The sequence below is a fragment of the Elgaria multicarinata genome, chromosome 6 (genome assembly GCF_023053635.1).
Source record: "Elgaria multicarinata webbii isolate HBS135686 ecotype San Diego chromosome 6, rElgMul1.1.pri, whole genome shotgun sequence".
NCBI lineage: Eukaryota > Metazoa > Chordata > Lepidosauria > Squamata > Anguidae > Elgaria > Elgaria multicarinata.
The window spans coordinates 64,665,220-64,684,635 of record NC_086176.1 but is presented as its reverse complement, the minus strand read 5'-3'; the positions used below and the strand labels follow the sequence as shown (position 1 = coordinate 64,684,635).

Here is a 19,416-nt window from a genome sequence, read left to right as displayed (position 1 = left end):
TTTGGCTACATTTTATTCATGTCTATTGGTCTCTGCAATGTCTCTTTAGTTGGGGATTCTTTGTTATCTTTGACAGCTAAAAGTCTGAAATTAGGACTTTGGAAGGATGAATATTCACCTCCTGTAATGCAATGGATTGAAGAACTTTCAATGCTTTCAATATTTCAATGTGTGACATATACATGCCACCTTTAACTGGATACTTATTTCGATATTTGGTCTGCTTTGGTTGTAGCCCATGTATAATTGCTAGAAAGGTCTATTCATTTCATATGTATTCATTGCTATGAATATATTCAAATCCATGTACATAAATTAAAAGGGAGTTTTGTGGGTGCCCATGGGTGTCTTTGGAGGTGACCGCAAGCAGCATGACACCTGCAGGCACTGCACTGGGGGCACCTAATGTAAACGCATGAACTTCTCTTTTACTAGATGGTTGAGAATAGCGTTTTGAAATAATACATTTAAAGACTCTTTTCTTCTTCTGTTTTAAGTGGTTTGGGAACCTAGTTACCATGGCATGGTGGAACGACTTATGGCTTAATGAGGGATTTGCATCTTACTTTCAGTATGTAGGTGCACACTACATTGAACCCACAGTATCCCTGGTAGGTATGAAATGAATAAACATTTTTCATATAACCGTAGTGTTGTTTTCAATGCCTTAACATTAACGGGAGCTATACTATGGTGTTTCCAGATTTTGTTCTCTGGCAAGATGCTCTCAGTGTATCCCTGTCCTTGCCACCAGATTGGGGCCCAGTCCCACCTTCTCCTTGCTCTTACCAGTGCTGACTTGCCTACTCTCATGTGAACTTCTACATCCAGACTGAACTCATATCACCTCGTCTTACCTTCCTCAGCTGCTCTTAGTGAGAATGAACCTGTTGCTGCAATGGGAACCTTACAGTCTGTAGGTGGTCCTAAATCCAGTAATTGATACTCATGATGCCCTATGTATTATGCCTAAGCTAGCTCCTAGTGATGTGCTCTTTTGTAGCTGCGGTAATGCCTTGAGGTTCTCTCTTTACTGATGTTCTCAGTGCTATTATTGACCTGATCCATGCTGACATAAAATTAGCATATGATGCCCTGGTCTTCTGAAATTTCCTTTTCATACCATGACTTTCTGTGATAGATTTTTAACATATGCAGGTTCCCTTGAATGGAATATGAATACAATGACTAAATGAAGGTATTAATAGGAAAGGAATGAAAGCAAAAGATATTTATGATTAATGATATAATCCTAGCAATAGTTTGAAAGGTGATTGTGTCTTAGTGGTATATTAGTAATTTATGTTTATTTTCAGGACCAAGTCTTTAGCTCTAAGGTTGTGTTACCTATGTTGACATGGGATTATAATCTATGTCAGTCCTTATCGGACACAAATGAAGATCGTCGAACAGCTACGTTATTAGATCTGTTTGCACAAGTAACATACACAAAGGTAAAATCAGCAAATAAATCTTTTTTCAATACATTATTGTCCAAGAATATCCTACACACTTTAGCATAACACAATTTTATTTTATTTATTTATTTAAACATTTCTCGGCCGCCTTTCAGGGCAGAGGCCCTCACAAGATGGCTTACAACAATAAAATACACAAAATATTAAAAACAATAAAAAATAAAATCTACTCATTCTGTTGAAGCGAACAGTGAATCCTTTAGGAGAAGGCGAGTTCATTTAAGAAATCACAATTGTCAGAAAGTGATGAGTGGATCAAGACTGATCTTTACAGAAATTTGCTCCAGTCATATCATTGAATCTCATTTCCAAATTGTGGGCATAAAGCTTTTCACTTCCTCTAAAGATTGAAGTCCCCAATCTACATGCCGTGGGTTTCGTTCCCCTGCTGATAAAAAGAGGAGAGGGGAGCACCTATGCAGACAGCTTGATGCACACAACAAATTTGTTAGATTGTTCACTAGAGACTCAGAGCACATGCAAAACACATTTTCTTTACCACTGAGGAAACAGCATGTGCCATGTATCTGGAACACTACAGAAGGAATTTGAGGCAGAAGACATGATCTCCAGATGCCATTAGGACATTTCAGAAGTGAGCAGAAATGTTCTCTTGTGGAACATTTCTGCTACAACCCAAAGATATGGCAGGATGCTAAAGTTGATATAAGGAAATTTCTGGGGTTACATCAATGAATAGATGCAGCTTTGGATTTCCTTTTCCAGGGGTGTGGGGGAACTCGTTGCCCTCCAGAGATTGTTGGACTGCAACTCTTACAATCTCTGATCTTTTGCCTGGGACTGGTAAGAGTTGGAGTCCAACAACTGTTTTTGCCCGCCTCTTCTTCTTCTCCATGGCATCATTTTGGAGTTTTATATTGGATTTAAAAATATGAAAATTTAAGTTGTGTTCTTTGAATCAGTTGTGATATTTTTTTCTTAGTAATTGTATGCTGAGTATGTTTCCCTGCACTAAATAAAACATTCTGTGGTTGCCCTCAAATAACCACATATAATACTTTCATTATTAAATGTGACATAATAGCTTTAAGTGGTAGGTTTTAACTTCCTAGTGTAGTGAGCTATATTTAAAGTATTATATAAGTTAAAATCATACGCACGTGAAAAGCATGGGGAACAGGTTGGGTCGAAACTTTGTATAATATAATCAATCCGTGTATTCAATAAGAAAACATTGTATGTAATGTCAGTAATGAAATGTCTTGCATAATTAATAAAGCTGTCATCCTTTAAAAAATATGTATCTTAGGGGGCTGCCATCGTCCGGATGCTTTCCAGCTTTATGACAGAAAGACTGTTTATAAAAGCACTCAATGTGAGTTTAAGAAACGACTTCACCAACAGTTTGAATTTTTAAAAATTGACTTAGTTTTTTCAAGCGTATTGTCAGTGAAAATTAAGTAACTATGATGCTTCTTTTGTTGCAGTCTTATCTGAATGCATTTTCCTTTTCAAATGCTGTCCAGGATGATCTTTGGAATCACATTCAAAAGGTGCTTCAAATTTGTAGTTATTTGCTAGTACTGTTACTATAACAATTGGCCCTAAAAGGGGTTTGAATCTGCAATTTCAGTCTTTGTGCTTGGCTGTTGTACCAGTCTAGGCTAACAGATTAGCATGATCAAAGGGCTGTCTCCTCCTCCAGGACTTGCTTCCAAGCCAGGCCTCAGGTCTTTTCCTAAGTGACATATCATTTGGCTCTGTTGTTCATTGGCCAATAATCAATAGCTAATTTAAAATACACCTAGAAAGTCTGTCTGAGTCTCTCTGTTAATATGTCTGCAGTCCCCTTCCCACAATCTGATGGCTGTTGGCTGATGTGGACAAATTCATCAGCTATAGGATAGCTTTATTTGCGCTAGTCGCAAAAAAAATAAGAGCAACCTTTCTAAACCATACCACTGTCAAATCCTAAGGGGGTTAAACAGAAGGAATGATTTAAATCCTGATCTTTTTATTGTATTATTGCTTTACTGTATGAAATGTTTTTTCTGTTTTATACTTGTGTGCTTTGTGTTTGTATTGTGATGGCCATTGGCTATAAACAATAAAAACTTGAGAGACATTGTAATTATGTTGATAGGGAAACGAGTGACTATTTTTAAGTTGCTTGAGTCCCAGCTAGATAATATTTTAGTTTTCCTGGCTTTCTTGTTCATTTAATAGGCATGCAAATGGTCTACTTGCATGAGGAGTGTACTGCAGATGAGAGCAATCAAACTTCAGAACACCTTTGCATCTCTGACCAGGACAATGGAAGCCCAGTAGGCATGATGGATACACTAAGAAGGCTTAGGGTCAACCTATATGTTCCCCCCTTCTTTTCCTTTTGATTTACTTAATACTAGGGAGATTGATTTTCATCAAGACTGCAGCTTGTTATCCCATCAAAAATTGTCTCCCTCCCTCCCTCACACACACACACACACTTCTTGCTGCTATGAGTCTTAAAAATAAAGCCCCATTTAGTTAAACCTCCCTTCATAACTTGCAGTTCTGATGGAAACCTTCCCCCTCTCCCTACCACACACAGTATTAAGGTGTTTTTTTTTTTAAAAATAGCAACTATCCTTTGACATAGTTTCTATTTATGCAGTAAAAGTAATGTTTAGGCTGCCTCTTATTGGACAATTAGGAGGGTGACGTAAGGTGGAGTTTCAGGACATTGGAGTACTCCAGTCAGACAACTTGCTCTGACATAGCCTGGTGCTGCTTTTGAACCAGTGTACCCTTCCAGCTTTATGCACCCTACTGAAGAATAGAGAGCCTTACAGGGGTAGTTCTCTGGCCTGGAGCTTAGCACTCTGTTGTCTGTCAATCAGTTTTCTCCTTGTGTGTCACCAGGACTAGTGAGCAGGCCTTAGGGAGCTTGAATCCACCAGTGTTAAGGACAAGCTCCTCAGGGTAATCTAGCTCATGAGATGCTGTGTCTGAAGGTACCACTATGGGAGGATCTGACTCAAAGCGACTTTCCTGGAGGCGAAGGCTATCAATGGCTACTAGCCCTGATGGTTGTGTGCTATCTCCAGTATTTGAGGCCTGTGTGCATCAGTTGCTGGGGAACATGGGTGGGAGGGTGCTGTTGCACCACGTCCTCCTTGATGGTCCCTGGCCGATGGCTGGTTGGCCACTGTGTGAACAGAGTGCTGGACTAGATAGACCCTTGGTCTGATCCAGCATGGCACTTCTTCTGTTCTTATGGATGATACTAGGCGTTGGCTCTCCCTCTGTGTTGGGACCCAGGTCTGGAATCATCATTCCCACAGCTTATGCTGCTGGTCCTCCTAAACTAGTTGGCTCCTTTTGTTCTGTGTCAGAGTCCTTGCTGCTGCTTGGGATCTGGATCATGTGAACTCTGCTCATGAAAGCCAATCTGCTGAATGTATTGATTTTCCCCCTTCATGTGAACCACCCAGAGAGCTTCGGCTATTGGGCGGTATAAAAATGTAATAAATAAATAAATAAATAAAATGAGAGCTATTAAATACCCAACAAAGCTGGGATTGCTAATGTATGAACTGGCTCATGGTATCTCAAATGCTAGTGTAACTGCAAACACACATTTAAAATTACATAAGGCAAACTTGAGTTCTAATCCAGAACTTTTCTTAAAGGTAATAGATGAACAGAATGACCTCCAGTTACCGGCTCCAGTAAAAGTTATAATGGACTCCTGGACCTGCCAAAAGGGCTTCCCATTCCTAACCGTAAATTTCTCCACTGGGAACATCAGTCAGGAAAAGTTTTATCCTGAAAAAGGAATAAACAATACAAAGTATGTCTTCAGTAGTACATATATGTTTAGTTTAGAAAACTTTTAGAACTGATTTGGAGGTTTGAGTTGTAGAAAGCTATTTTGCCTGCTTCAGGCAATTCTCCCTTTTAAGTACACTGCACATTTTGCTATGGCTTGCAATCATGAAAGCTATTATTGGTGCTTGCTTTCCAAGTCACACTTCGAAATCCATATCAGGTATCGCAGCAAATGATGGCTTGTGCTAAATGGGATAGTGAACTAAAGCTACATAAGCCATGGTTTGGGGGATCATGTGAACCAGGCTATTGTATTGTGTTTTGTCTGTATTAAGAGCTACCAGTGAAAAGAAGTAAGGTATGCTTTTGTTGAAATTCATGGAAATTGCTTCCATATAAATGTGGATGCTGTGGTTCAGATGAGAGCCATATGCTGCATCCATGGCTAGTTTGTAGACAATGTTAGTCAAGCTGAAATACAAATGAAATCAATGGGATTCAAGCACATTTGAACCCTTTGTATTTCTTAGGTTTAAGAAATAATTTTCCTTTTTTTTTTAATGAAGCAAGTCATGGATGATTCCTATTTCTTGGATAAAAAATGGAGTAATACAACCTTTAGTATGGCTTGATAAAGGCAGCAGTAAGTATTTTCTAACTTGAATTTAAGAAAGCCTCTATTGTTTGCAATATAAAATCTTGAATGACTTTAATCTGTTTGAAACAGATTAAAGCCAAAATATCCACAATTAATTATGTTATTTAATTCCTTCTGTTTCTGAAGTGGGGAACCCCATAGTTTGCAGAAGTACAAAAATGCTTATAAAGAATTCTAATGATAACCCCCTCCCCAAACACTGCCCATTGTGACCTTAGAATGCTGACTGATATTGGGGGGTGCAGAAAACTGGAGGGAAACAGGGACAGAATGGAGTATTCTGGAAAAGTGCAGGAACATTCTATGCTGCAGCATTTTGTTGCAATTTTAACATGACACGGAGAATGATTAAAAAATAACATTGCCTTTTATTAGTGTTCAAAATTGGCTTGTTATTGTTGTGTCTGAAATTTCTTTGCAGGACACGTATGCATTAAGCAATGTCACTTGGAAATTGTAATGTGGGGGCAGGCAAAATGAAACAATTTGCCTAAGCAACCACGCAGTGCTCCTTCTGTACGCATTGTTGTGTGTGATGATGCTTTGCCCCTTAGTTAGGTGCAAAGGTTGTAATTAGCATATCCGTGTAAACATTTATTTTAACATTGAAGCTGCCAATTTTTTTTTTTAAAAAAATCCCTGTTAGCCTTCTTTCATACCTTAGACCTTGGGAAGGGGCACGGATTGTTCTGAAAATGCCAGGATAATCCCTGCTCATCTCACTGCTACCTCTGCAGTTTCAAAGTAGTGAGGAAGGGAGCGGGGCTGATCGCTCATCATGCTCACCAGAGAGAACTACTGTCCTTGTCAGGTTGAATTGTTGAAGCTGAATGTACATAATGATGATGATGATGACGACGCAGAACTCACAGTTACTTTCAGATGTAAATTAGCAAAGGTGAAATGGTTGAATTCCACAGTATGTAAATTCTGGTGAAATATTGATCTTTTATCACTTTTGAGATCCCCTTTGACTTTCCTGTGTTAGTTGTCCTGTTAAGCTCAGGATTAATTTTGGGGTTAATTAATTTTGAAATTATCTTCAGTACCCTAAACTGTAGCCAAATATGGATATATATTCACTGGGCCCATTCAGAAGACACCTTAAACCATGGCTTTAACCACGGTGAATAAGGCTTTTGCTTTATTCATCATGGTTAAAGCCATGGTTTAAGGTGTCTTCTGAACACAGCCTGGCTTTCTGGCTTAACCACTGTGGTTCAAGTCGTGGTTTAAGGTGTCTTCTGAACAGGGCCACTGTCAGAGGAAATCACCCCTTCCCAAAGTCTGAAGATTGATAAACTTATTAGAAGTGGGGAAGTCTTCATTTTTCTGCATTTTATCAGAGGCATGGCAAGGCTTGCCGTTTGATGATGTTCTAGATTTGATGTTGTGAGCTTCTAGTGAAAAAATATTAAAATGTCTCACATTCAGGCTTTTCTTGTAATCAGGTGTCTTGGGTTAAAAAAAATATGACAACTTTTTGCCTTCATGCTGCCCACAGAAGTATTCCCTGAAATGAAAATATCAGATTCCGAACATGACTGGATTATTTTAAATGTGAATGTGACTGGTTATTACAGAATTAATTATGACCAAATGCATTGGAGGAGATTGGCCAAAGTGCTTGAAAGTGACCCAAAGGTAAGGTGATATATGTGATTATTATGCAATGATGTGGTCCTACAAGACAACAAGGGAGTTTGCACATCATGCTAAGGCATGCTGGGAATAAGCCACCATAGTTTGGTTGTTCCCTTGGTAACCTGACAGACAATTGGGCTTGCTATGGCTTGTTTTCCCATCTCAATCCTCCCACCTAGCAGCAGTCATTCGCTCCTGTGCACTTGCACAGTAATGAAAATGAAAATTTAAAAGTTGTGAAAACATTTGAGAAACCCTCCAGTGTCCTTTCTTTAACAAATCCTTTCCATTACAGGCAATGATAATTATGTGGGAGGGGGAAGATAGAATGTTGAGCTGTTTGAATGGTGTCTTCTGATTTGCTGTTTCATTTTCAGTTGAGAGTGAGAGACAGTATAACTGTCACTGTGCTTTCTTTGTGAGGTGGCTTTCGGAGGGGTAGGATTCGGAAATCTGGGATATAGATTTTAACACCATGCAACTTAAGTTGTAGTGAAACATCCTTTTTCTTGTAAATAAAGTTTTCAATATTGTTTACGGTTTAGGGTTTGGGCTATTCATGAAAAATAAGGTGACATACACTTGCTTTTCTTTCCCCCCCTCCTCCCTCCCAATCCGCTTTTCTTTTGTATCATGTTTTTTAGATTGTAAGCCTGTGGGCAGGGGCTGTCTTTAGAAATATTTTTGTAAGCTGCCTTGAGAGCCTTTTTGGCTAAACAGCGGGATAAAAATCTATATAAATAAAAATGTAAATGTCCGTTCGAAACAGACGTTATATCTCCGAAAGGTCTTCACCGATTGCTTTGAAATTTTGACACAACGTTGCATTCGAATATGCGAGCGTTGTTATGCAACTATGTTCTATATGGGGACAAAAGTTTGTCTTAAAATCGAAGAAATAGGCCTCCTCAAAACCAGTCCTGCTGATCATTGTGACATCGCCAACCAGTAGGCCAATCCACTGCCTCTGCCTCCTCTCACATTTGCATGTTCTCTCACAATTGGCTGAGTGAATATAGATGTCACACCTGTGACAGTTACACGTTCTGAAGTAAGGTAACTGCCAGGAGTTTCCGCTAACCTCCTCACCGTAAAAACATCCTTTTTAAAAAACCAAACAATCTGCTTTACTTTATCCAAATAATGCCTCGCAGAAGATCACACTTAGGTCGTCGTACTCGACGAGAAATTGCAAATCAGACTGAGGAAGAACGGGCATCAGCAAATGAGAAAAAAAGAAAAAGAATGGCTCAAATACGTGCCAAGGAACTAGCCCAGCAACATTCAGCCAGACTTGAGGATGCACGGTTGCGAGCACGGCAATCGCATTCTACAGCTTCAGATCTGCTTTGTTCTCAACAGAACGAACGCGACAGGCTTAGAGTGGCTGAAAGACGTCAACAAGAAACAGCACATCAACGTCAAACACGACTCCGTGGTAAACAATCACATGATAAGTGGCAATTGTTATAGTCGGAGATCAATCTTGACAGGACCTTTCAAAGGTGAAGATGTCCTCATTCCTCGCATTCCTATGATTCCAACAGATATGCCATTTCAATTTAAGAGATTGCAATTCCCCATTCGATTGGCGTTTGCAATCACCATCAACAAAGCTCAGGGCCAATCTTTAGAATTGTGCGGTTTAGATCTAGACACAGATTGCTTCTCACATGGACAATTATATGTTGCGTGTTCTAGAGTCGGCAAACCAGACAATCCCTATATCTACACAGACAATGGAACAACTAAAAATATTGTATATCCACAAGCATTGTGAAATTAAACATATTAGAAACATCCGCTTTGTTTTTTCTTTCTTTTCAATTTAACCAGACTGAGCCACAGCAACGCGTGGCAGGGTACAGCTAGTGCTAAAATAAATACACAGCTAGAGTTTTGGGGTGTTTGTGCATGAATGACAATATCCCAGTTCCAAATGAGGAGCCTCATATCTATCTATCTATCTATCTATCTATCTATCTATCTATCTATCATTTATTTATATAGCACCAACAATGTACTATATATATTTCATTTTGAAAAACTATAATTAAAGTATGCATGATTATTACTTCAAGTGTGAGGTACTGATTCCTCTCTATTCGGCACTGGTTTTACTGCATCCAGTTCTGGGCACAACGCTTCAAGAAGGATGTAGACAAGCTAGAGGGGGTTCAGAGGAAGGCAACGAGGATGATCAGGGGTCTGGAAACAAAGCCCTATGAGGAGAGACTGAAAGAACTGGGCATGTTTAGCCTGGAGAAGAGAAGACTGAGGGGAAACATGATAGCACTTGGTTGTCACACAGAGGAGAACCAGAATCTCTTCTTGATCCTCCCAGAGTGCAGGACAAGGAATAATGGGCTCAAGTCACAGGAAGCCAGATTCCGGCTGGACATCAGGAAAACCTTCCAGACTGTTAGAGCAGTAAGACAATGAAACCAGTTACCCAGGTGGGCTCTTCCACAATAGAGGCCTTCAAGAGGCAGCTGGACAGCCATCCATCAGGTATACTTTAAGGTGGATTCCTGCATTGAGCAAGGGGATTGGACTTGGCCTTATAGGCCCCTTCCAACTCTACTATTCTTTGATTCTAAGTATTGCAGATACTTGTCAATACCTTAAAACACAATAGTCATTTTGCCTCAAAATGAGCTGTTTAGAACAATTAAACACATGCATCCTCTTTGCAGGTGATTCCTGTTGTCAACAGGTTACACTTGATGACAGAAGCCTTCCGACTGAGAGGGTAAGCACATTTATTATAGATAACTTTCGTTAGATGAGCTCGACATTATTTCTACATCTGTCCTGTTTTCCTTAAAAATATGGTATCCTTTTCTCCACATCGTCTCTTTACACCATCTTTGCTCTGTGGGTGTAGAGTGAGACTCTGCATCACATTCTCTGGATCATTTGACTGATTAGATTAACCCAGATCTGCTAAGAGAGACGTGGGCATGGATTTGACAACAGCTCAGATCTTATATGCTGCTGCTGTTATTCCCACAACTGTTTGGAATAGCCTTGCCAGCCATCACAATGAAACTTCCTCTCCATTCCTTTCTTCCCCTTTGGCTTACCCTATGAGTCAGTGTAAATGCATGAACAGATGAGGGTGCTTAGTACAAGGCATATGTGTTCACATAATGATAACATTGATGCAGGGTTGCAGTGGATTAGAGGAAGAATTAGTTGAAACTTTCAAGGGAAATATTTTTCTACAAGAAACAGCTTTATTCCAAATAAAATAAATAATAAAATATTATAATATCAAATCTGGGCTTGGTATGGACTAACAGTGCTTTAACTGTTTAGCTGCCTTGCCCTGTTTGGTTTCTTCTCCAACTGTTCAACTTTGGAAAATACAGCAGTGCACACTAAAAGACCTTTCTCAAGTTGTATTGAAATCAATGGAGCCCATTAGTCATGACTAACCCAAGTCCTGTTGATTTCAATGGGCCTACTCTAAGTGTCACTAAGTTTGGATGTAGCATAGTCCTAAACTATTCATTCAGAAATGAGTCCCTCTAAGTTCAACGGGACTGTCTAGGCACAGGGTGCAGGATTGCAGTCGGGCAGTTCAATCTTATTCATCCTCACTTGGACGTCAATCCCATTCAGTTCCATGGAGCTGACTGCCTGGTAAGTGTGTTTAGGATTTTGGCCTTAGTCATGCTGGTACTTGCCATTGCTTGAGTTGTTCTGGTAAACATCTTTGATCCTGCACTCCAAATATGTGCTTTCTGCTCTGCCTCTAGTCTCTTCCTTGCTCCTGCTCTCTCTGCTGTGGTTCTGAGCTCAGTCCACCCAGCCTGCCTTCTTCAGCCTCCACCTGTTTCCTGGCACCTGCTTCCAACTCCATTCCCTCCTTCTCTAAATTGCCTGCCTGGAATGTCACAATTCAGTGGCCTTTGAACTGTGAGTATATCTTGCTGTCTGCTGTAGCTGATTCTGACAGAACCTCCATTCATCTGCTCATCACATCCAAACAAATTAAATGTAGAGTTGTAGTTTCATTAGTGGCGTGGCAACCATGTTAAAGTCATTTATATAGTTTCCCTTGCTGGTATGATTTTAGTCGTGCCATTAAAGACTGTTCATCAGGGAAACTACTTCTCACATTCTTTTGTTCTCACATGCCAGTAGTAAATATATGGATCTACCTCAAGCAATTTGAACTCAAGTTATTTCTGGCATTTCTGTATTTTTCAAAGTGTTGTTTCCTTCCCCGGCTTTCGTTGAATATTTTTGGCTTTCATTTCATTTGTATCTGTTCTGAAAACTTTCTAACATACCAAACATAGTGAAACATTTTGGAACAGAAAAAATACAGGACCCAGAAGGAGCATAAGGTTTTCCACCCACACCCCTTTTAGTCTTCTCAGTAAGGTTACCTCTCAGTTGGGGGTGGTGATACATTTCCCCATTGCCCCAGGCTGTCTGAATGGAATTTTCATTTTGGCGTCTTTCATCCAGGCTGGTGTGCAGTTATCTGTGCTTTTTTAAAATACCGTAATTTCAGATGTGCTTTCCTGGTTAATATTAACATCCTAAAAGCTCTGAAAGCTCCTTTTTAAGTGTTCTCCTTCTGAGGGTTAAAAATCCTCCTCCTTATACTAGGCTGTCTTGACAGAGACTGCTATGATATAGACTGCTGAATTTTCAGAAAGGGGGACAGAAAAATGGTTGAAAAGTTTGAGGTCTTCTGAACAAAAAAAGGCAAATAATAGATTCAACTCATACCAAACAGGTTTTCATGATTTCATGCTGCGGATCTAATTTATGTGTCCTTCTATACATTTATTTATTTATCATTTATTCATTAAAACATTTATATCCTGCCCTATATCACAAGGATCTCAGGGTGGAGTATGGATATAAAATAGAATAAATATACAATTCTAAAACAAATTAAACCATTAATATGTTAAAACCAGTATGAAATTTGGTAAAATCCAATTAAAACAAGACACTGTGCAAATTGGTGAATTTAGCCATCAAAGCCATGTCTTAACCTCGTGCCGAAATAAAGCCAGTGCTGGCGCCAGTCGGGCCTCCAGGGAGAGGGCATTCCACAGCCAGGGTGCCACAACAGAGAAAGCCCTCGCCCATGTCCCACCATAGTGTATAAGCTCCATCACACCTACCCATTTGTGGTGGTTTCCCCTCGAATTATCCCATAGTGTATGAAAGCTGTTGTTGTTTTTGTGAGCTCCATCACACCAGCTTCTGCCCTGCTCTGGCGTGCACCCCAGGAGGGCTCTCTCCCCTTTCTCCAGTTTTTCCTTTGGCGTGGCATTAAAACTTAAGTATTTGAATGGAAGAGCCAGACAGGGCGCAGCAGGGGGGGCTGCTTCCCCCTCCCACCTCAGGTCTCCGCTATGGGAGGGGGTTGCTTTACCCGCCCGCCCGGGAGAGGGGGGGACTTCAGCCACGCAGGGTCTCAGCCCGAGCAGGAGCCTGAAGGCCGCTGCCGCTGCCAGCCAGGTAACCGCCCCCCCCCCCCCAGCGAAGTTTGATTCCCTTGGAAGGAGAAAGAAAGGGAGCAGCAGATGCTTTCCTGGTTCCTTCCCAGGGGTGCTGCCTTTCTGATCGTGGCAGTGGCCGGGAGCCATGTCCCCGCTGGCCTTGGGTGCATTTCTCTGCCTTCCTCTACCTCCCAGCCCTGAAGGAGCCGAGCCCCTGTGCACTTTCTTAGGAGTAATTCCACTCCCGAGGCGTGCCTAGGATCTATGCACACTTCATGGGGAGTAAGCACCCTTGAAATCAGCAAACAAACAAACTCCCACCAGAGCGAATCAGCTGTGTAAGTTTCCTGGTTTTAACATATTAATGCACTTTCACTGCCACAGCTGACTCTGACGACAAGGAGAAATAGAGCTGAGTATCATCAGCATACTGATGGCACCCAAACCCATAATGACCTCTCCCAGTGGCTTCATAGAGATGTTGAATAGCATGGGGGATAGAATAGAGCCCTGTGGCACCCCACAGCTCAATAACCATGGGGTGGAAGAGGAATCCCCCAATACCACTCTCTGGAATTGGCCCTGCAAGTAGGAGTGGAACCACTGTAACACAGTACCTCCTACTCCTATCTCTCAGAGCCGGTACAGTAAGATACCATGATCTATGGTATCAAAAGCTGCCGAGAGATCCAGGAAGATCAAGAGGGTAGCACTCCCCTTGTCTTTCACCTGGAGTAGGTCGTCAGTCAGAGCAACCAAGGCTGTTTCAGTGCCATGCCCTGGCCTGAAACCAGACTGAAATGGGTCCAGATAATCCGTTCCTTCTAAGAACATCTGAAGCTGCCCAGCCACCACACGCTCAAGCACCTTGCCCCAAAAGATATTGGCGATGGGAGTGGTAGTTCTCACATACCTCTGGGTCCAGGGAGGTCCTCTTCAGGTCCTTCTTACCAATGCTGGCAAACTCCAATTTGCTTATGTATGTTTGTTGGGCGCATTGCTTATCATTTGTAAATGGAGACATTTGAATGTGTAAATATGAGAGGGAAGATTTCCATTCAGTTAGCAGAATTTTCTTGCCTACTGTTATTATCTAATAATGGCTATATTTTTCTTTCTTTCCTCCATTAGTATGTACATGTCTGTCTGTCTGTCATTTATCTGCTTGAATATGCTTATGCGTGTTTTCTTTTAAATAGGTATAATTACACTGAGTATGGTACTCCATTGTATTTAACAAAGTACCTTGAAAAAGAAGACGATATCTCAGTGTGGACAGAGGCCCTGCATTTTCTAGAAGTTGACAACTGGGAGCTTATTCTGAGCGATTATGAATTATATCCAGTTTTAAAGGTAACTGTCATGAAATTTAGACTGTTTATTTAACTGACAAGGCTGTGGACTGATATATCTCTGAATGTGAGTTTTGAAAATGCACGTAGAAAGTATTTCATATGCCATAGTGTAAATGCACTTACATAGTAGGTTTTGTGAAAGTATTGAAGGATGCCTGGAAAAGAGAAAATTGTAGTATTCTGTTTGGAGTAATTTTTATTTGGGCAATTGAGGCTAGACACATCACCCAGTTCACATGGAGATTTTTCTACTCACTGTGAGAGAGGAGTAAGCTCTTGCTGGATGCTTCCACCTGCCTTTCTTACTCTTTCCTCCACATATACAAAAATGAATGCATGACCTAGGAGAACACCAATTTCACTGGTCATCCCCTCTTGCAATCTTGGCATGGATGGAGGGTTCTGGGAAATCCTGGATGCAGGAGAAACCAGTGTTGTGCCAGGTGATACATTGCTTAACACCTCAGAGGAGTGTATTGGGAAGCAGAGTTGGAGTTACTTTTAGGCACTCCATAAATTGCTGTACTCCCAACTCACATCAACTGCAGCCAACATGGACAACAGTCATCATGGTAGTTGTAGTCTAACAACATCTGGAGAGCCACAGGTTCCCAATCTTGGGTTGATGTTCTTTCATCCCTCATTTTAGGTAGAAAAATATTCACCCAAACAGGGCCAATATTGTATTCTGTTATTTGATCAGTGAAATATTTTGGGACACCTCAGGTTAGAATGTCATATTCTAATGTTAAAATATAGGTAATAATTATAGGAGTAGCTATTATTTGGTTAAAACCAACCATGTCCACCCACCAGTGAAGAGGACATCCTGTCTTTCTCTTGGATTCCCCTTCCCCCTCCTTCCCCCTCCTGCCCCCCCCCCCCCAAATCTGTCACCAGTTCCCAGAGGGTTAGGTGACAGATTGGAGCAGATATGAGGATGCAGAGGGGAGAAGCAGGAGAGGTAGTCCCATTGCATGAGAAGACATCCCCTTGCACAAGATTGGATATCACCCATTATTATTATTGTTGTTGTTGTTGTTATTATTATTATTATTAGTTGAATGCCTAAACAGATTGAGGGGGTTGTTAGAAAATAATGTCTGCAGAATTTCCTCTACAAAATAATTGTTTCTTGTGGTAATCTGTGATTCAATTTATGCGCCTGGTGATTTGCTCCCAAAAGGAGGAAATTATTGGGCATTTCCAGAACATATAAATATAAGAAGCATGAACTCTTCACAATAATGTAGGAAAGAAGCCAGACTATAAAGCACATGGACTTCGATGTCTATATACTAATGCCCAGAGTATGGGAAACAAACAGAACAAACTTGAGCTCTTAATACATGAAGGCAAATATGACTTGATCGGTATAACTGAAACTTCATGGGATGACTCCCATGAGTGGAATATAGCAATTGAAGGGTTTAATTTGTTCAAAAAGTACAGAAAACGAAAGGGAGGCAGAGTCGCACTATATGTTAAAAATACTTATCCCTGCACAGAAATACAGGATGATGAGCCTGGGAGCCCCATCGAGAGCATCTGGATTAAAATAAATGGGGCAAGGAATAAAAGGAGCTTGAATACTCAGAGTCTGCTACCAACCACCCAACCAAGGAGAAGACAAGGATGAAACTTTTGAAAATCAAATTACCAGTGTTTCAAGGAAGTGCGATGTAGTAGTAATGGGGGACTTCAATTACCCTGATACCTGTTGGGAGACAAATTCTGCCAAAAGTGGCCCTTCCAAGAAATTCCTGACAAGTGTGGCTTGTAATTTTCTCCTACAGAAAGTAGAAGAAGGAACTAGAGGATCAGCTTTCCTTGACTTGATACTGACCAATAGGGATGACTTAGTGGATAAAGTGGCAGTTACTGGAACTCTGGGGGAAAGTGACCACTTCATAATTGTGTTCTTGATTTTAAAGGAAGCAAAGCTGAGTGTAGCCATATGTGTACTCTGAATTTTAGGAAAGCTGATTTTAATAAACCCAGAATAATGATAAGTAAGATCCAATGGCAATTGGCCCTAATGAGAAAAGGAGTCCAAGATGGGCGGGAGTTTTTAAAAATGGAAATTTTAAAGGCAGAATAACAAAAAATTCCAACAAGGAAGATAGAAGACAACAGAAGAAACCAATATGACTCCACAAAAAGCTTAGAGCTGACCTGAAAACAAAAAAGGACACATATAGAAAGTGGAAGGAAGGCCAGGCCACAAAAGAAGAGGACAGACAGGTAGCACAGGAATGGCATTAGGAGGCTGAGTATGAGCTGAGGCTAGCGAGGAATGCTAAAAACAACAAAAAAGCTTTCTTCGGGTATGTGCATGGTAAAAGACAGAGGAAAGAAATGTTGGTTCAACTGCTTAATGAGGATGGCAAATTGATAACAGATGACAAAGAAAAGGTCAAAGTGTGCAATTCCTACTTAGGCTCAGTCTTCTCACAAAAGCGGGTCTGTGACCTCCCTGGCAAAAGTGAAGTACAAGCTGAAGGGAAAGGATTACAGTTGGAGATTGAAAAACAAATGGTCAAGTAACACCTAATTTCTTTGAACGATTTCAAATCTCCAGGGCCCGATGAACTGCATCCTAGAGCTGGCACTCTCAGAACCACTGTCTGTTATCTTTGCAAAATCCTGGAAGACGGGTGAAGTGTCAGATGACTGGAGGAAGCCTATTGTTGACCCTGTCTTCAAGAAGGGCAAAAAGGAGGAACCTGGGAAATATAGACCAGTTAGTCTGACATCAATCACAGAAAATTTTGGAGCAGATTATAAAGAAGTCAATCTGAAAGCATCTTGAAAACAATGCAGTGATTACTAGAATCCAGCATGGAATTGTCAAAAACAAATCCTACCAGACTAATTTGATCTCATTCTTGATCGGGTAACCTCCCTTGTGGACTGTGGGAATGCTGTGGACATAATATATCTTAATTTCAACAAAGCTTTTAACCAAGTACCCCGTGACATTCTGAACAGCAAACTGTTAAAAGTGAGCTAGATGGAACAACTATTGGGTAGATCCACAGTTGGCTACAGAATCGGTCTCTAAGTGTGCTTATCAATGGTACCTTCTCAAACTGGGGGGAGGTAATGAGCGGGGTACTGCAGGGCTTTGTCTTGGGCCCAGTGCTCTTCAACATTTTTATTAATGACTTGGATGAGGAGGTGCAGGGAATGCTCATCAAATTTGCTAATGACACAGAATTAGGTGGGATAGCTAATACCCTGGAAGACAGAAATAAACTTCAAAGTGATAGGCTGGAGTGCTGGGCTGAAAACAACAGAATGAAATTTAATAGGGATAAATGCCAAGTTCTATACCTAGGGAAATGAAACCAAATGCACAATTAAAAGATGGGGTATACTTGGCTCAGCAAAACTAAGCGAGAAGGAACTTGGAATTGTTATAGATCACAAGATGAATATGAGCCAGTATGATGTGGCTGCAAAAAGAAAGAAAGAAAGAAAGAGGCAAATGCCATTTTGGCATGCATTAATAGAAGTGTATTGTCCAAATTGCGCGAGGTACTGGTTCCTTGTATTCGGCACTGGTTAGGCCTCATCTTGAGTATTGTGTCTAATTTTGAGCACCACACTTCAAGAAAGATGCAGACAAGTTGAGGGGGTTCAGAAAAGGGCAACGAGGATGTGGTGGGACCCAAAAGGGCGGGTCCCCATGGTTCGCTGAGTGGTGGTCACAGACTCTCAAGACACAATTTCTCTCTCTTTAGAAGGTTTATTACAAGCAGCGCTGCAGGGTGACATTCTCAGAAGACCTGAGGAACTGCCCAATAATTTCAGGAAAGATTAACGTATTTATAGGGTCAGTTCCCCTTAGATACAATAGCAGAACCTTCCCACCAATCATAATACAGCTCTGCAATACAATAACCAATGAGAAGCAAAGCATTTAGGCATGTACAATCAGCTCAGGTTGATATGCAGGATGTCACTTTCTCTTCCCTCCCCCCCTGGAATTCAGTCTCTAAGGAGGAAGTGATTGAATTAATCCAACAACTTAAAGGGGGTAAGGCACCCGGCATAGATTTTATCCCTGCTGAATTTATTAAAATCAATCAGGATTGGTGGGCCCCTTTGTTAGCTGCTCTTTTTACCGTTATAAATCAATCTGGCAAAATCCCTGACAGTTGGAGACACGCAATTGTGGTTCCGATATACAAAAAGGGACATCCAAAGGATCCTGGGAATTTTAGACCTATCAGCCTCCTCTCAATAATAGGCAAGCTCTATGCTCGATTTCTATCTAATAGACTAACTGACATCCTCGAGGCCAATAATGTTGTCACGGAGGCCCAAGCTGCCTTTAGAAAGAATCATTCCACTTCTGATCATGGTCTGATTCTTTTTCACTTAGCCGAGAAACATCTTAAGTTTCTACGTAGCAAACTGTTTGTCGCCTTCATGGATCTGAAGTCCGCTTTCGACTCCATCCCTAGAACTAAACTATGGGAGAAATTAGATAAAATCCTGGTGGACAAAAGACTTCTTAATCTTATAATGGTTCTATACAGCGACAGCAGGATGCAAGTTAGATGTGGCACACAGGGACAGCTTTCAAATGAAATTCCTATGTCTAGAGGAGTAAGACAGGGCTGTATCCTCGCACCTACACTATTTAACCTATACATAAATGATATTGAGGAGGCCCTGTCTGACCATGAAGGACACTTGCCCAAACTTGGCGCAAGGAAAATTCCTATTTTACTTTACGCAGACGATGCTGTTATTCTCTCCCGCTCTAGACCTGGTTTGAAACATCTTTTAATGAAATTCTCCAACTTTTGTTTGACCAACGATCTGAAAATTAATTTTGAGAAATCTAAAGTCATGGTCTTTGAAAATAGATTTTCTCAACGTCGGTGGTCCCTTGATGGGCATATCCTGGAACAGGTGAAAATTTTCTCTTACCTGGGGCTGCTATTCCATCATACCCTGTCCTGGAGTGCCCATAGATCGGCCACCCTTAATAAAGCTTCAGTCAGTTCAGCTGTAATAAC

General features: G+C 40.9%; 1 protein-coding gene across 1 annotated transcript in view; it reads left to right on the top strand.

Annotated features, from left to right (window-relative positions):
- The window catches only part of LOC134400861 (aminopeptidase Q-like), a 51,377-nt gene that overhangs the window by 14,399 nt on the left and 17,562 nt on the right, over positions 1 to 19,416 (top strand). The window contains exons 6-14 of the mRNA XM_063129495.1: positions 498 to 611; positions 1,317 to 1,454; positions 2,749 to 2,814; positions 2,927 to 2,992; positions 5,114 to 5,274; positions 5,819 to 5,895; positions 7,415 to 7,554; positions 10,251 to 10,306; positions 14,228 to 14,381. Of these exons, the coding sequence (XP_062985565.1) occupies positions 498 to 611; positions 1,317 to 1,454; positions 2,749 to 2,814; positions 2,927 to 2,992; positions 5,114 to 5,274; positions 5,819 to 5,895; positions 7,415 to 7,554; positions 10,251 to 10,306; positions 14,228 to 14,381 (972 nt within the window). The remainder of the gene's footprint in view (positions 1 to 497; positions 612 to 1,316; positions 1,455 to 2,748; positions 2,815 to 2,926; positions 2,993 to 5,113; positions 5,275 to 5,818; positions 5,896 to 7,414; positions 7,555 to 10,250; positions 10,307 to 14,227; positions 14,382 to 19,416) is intronic.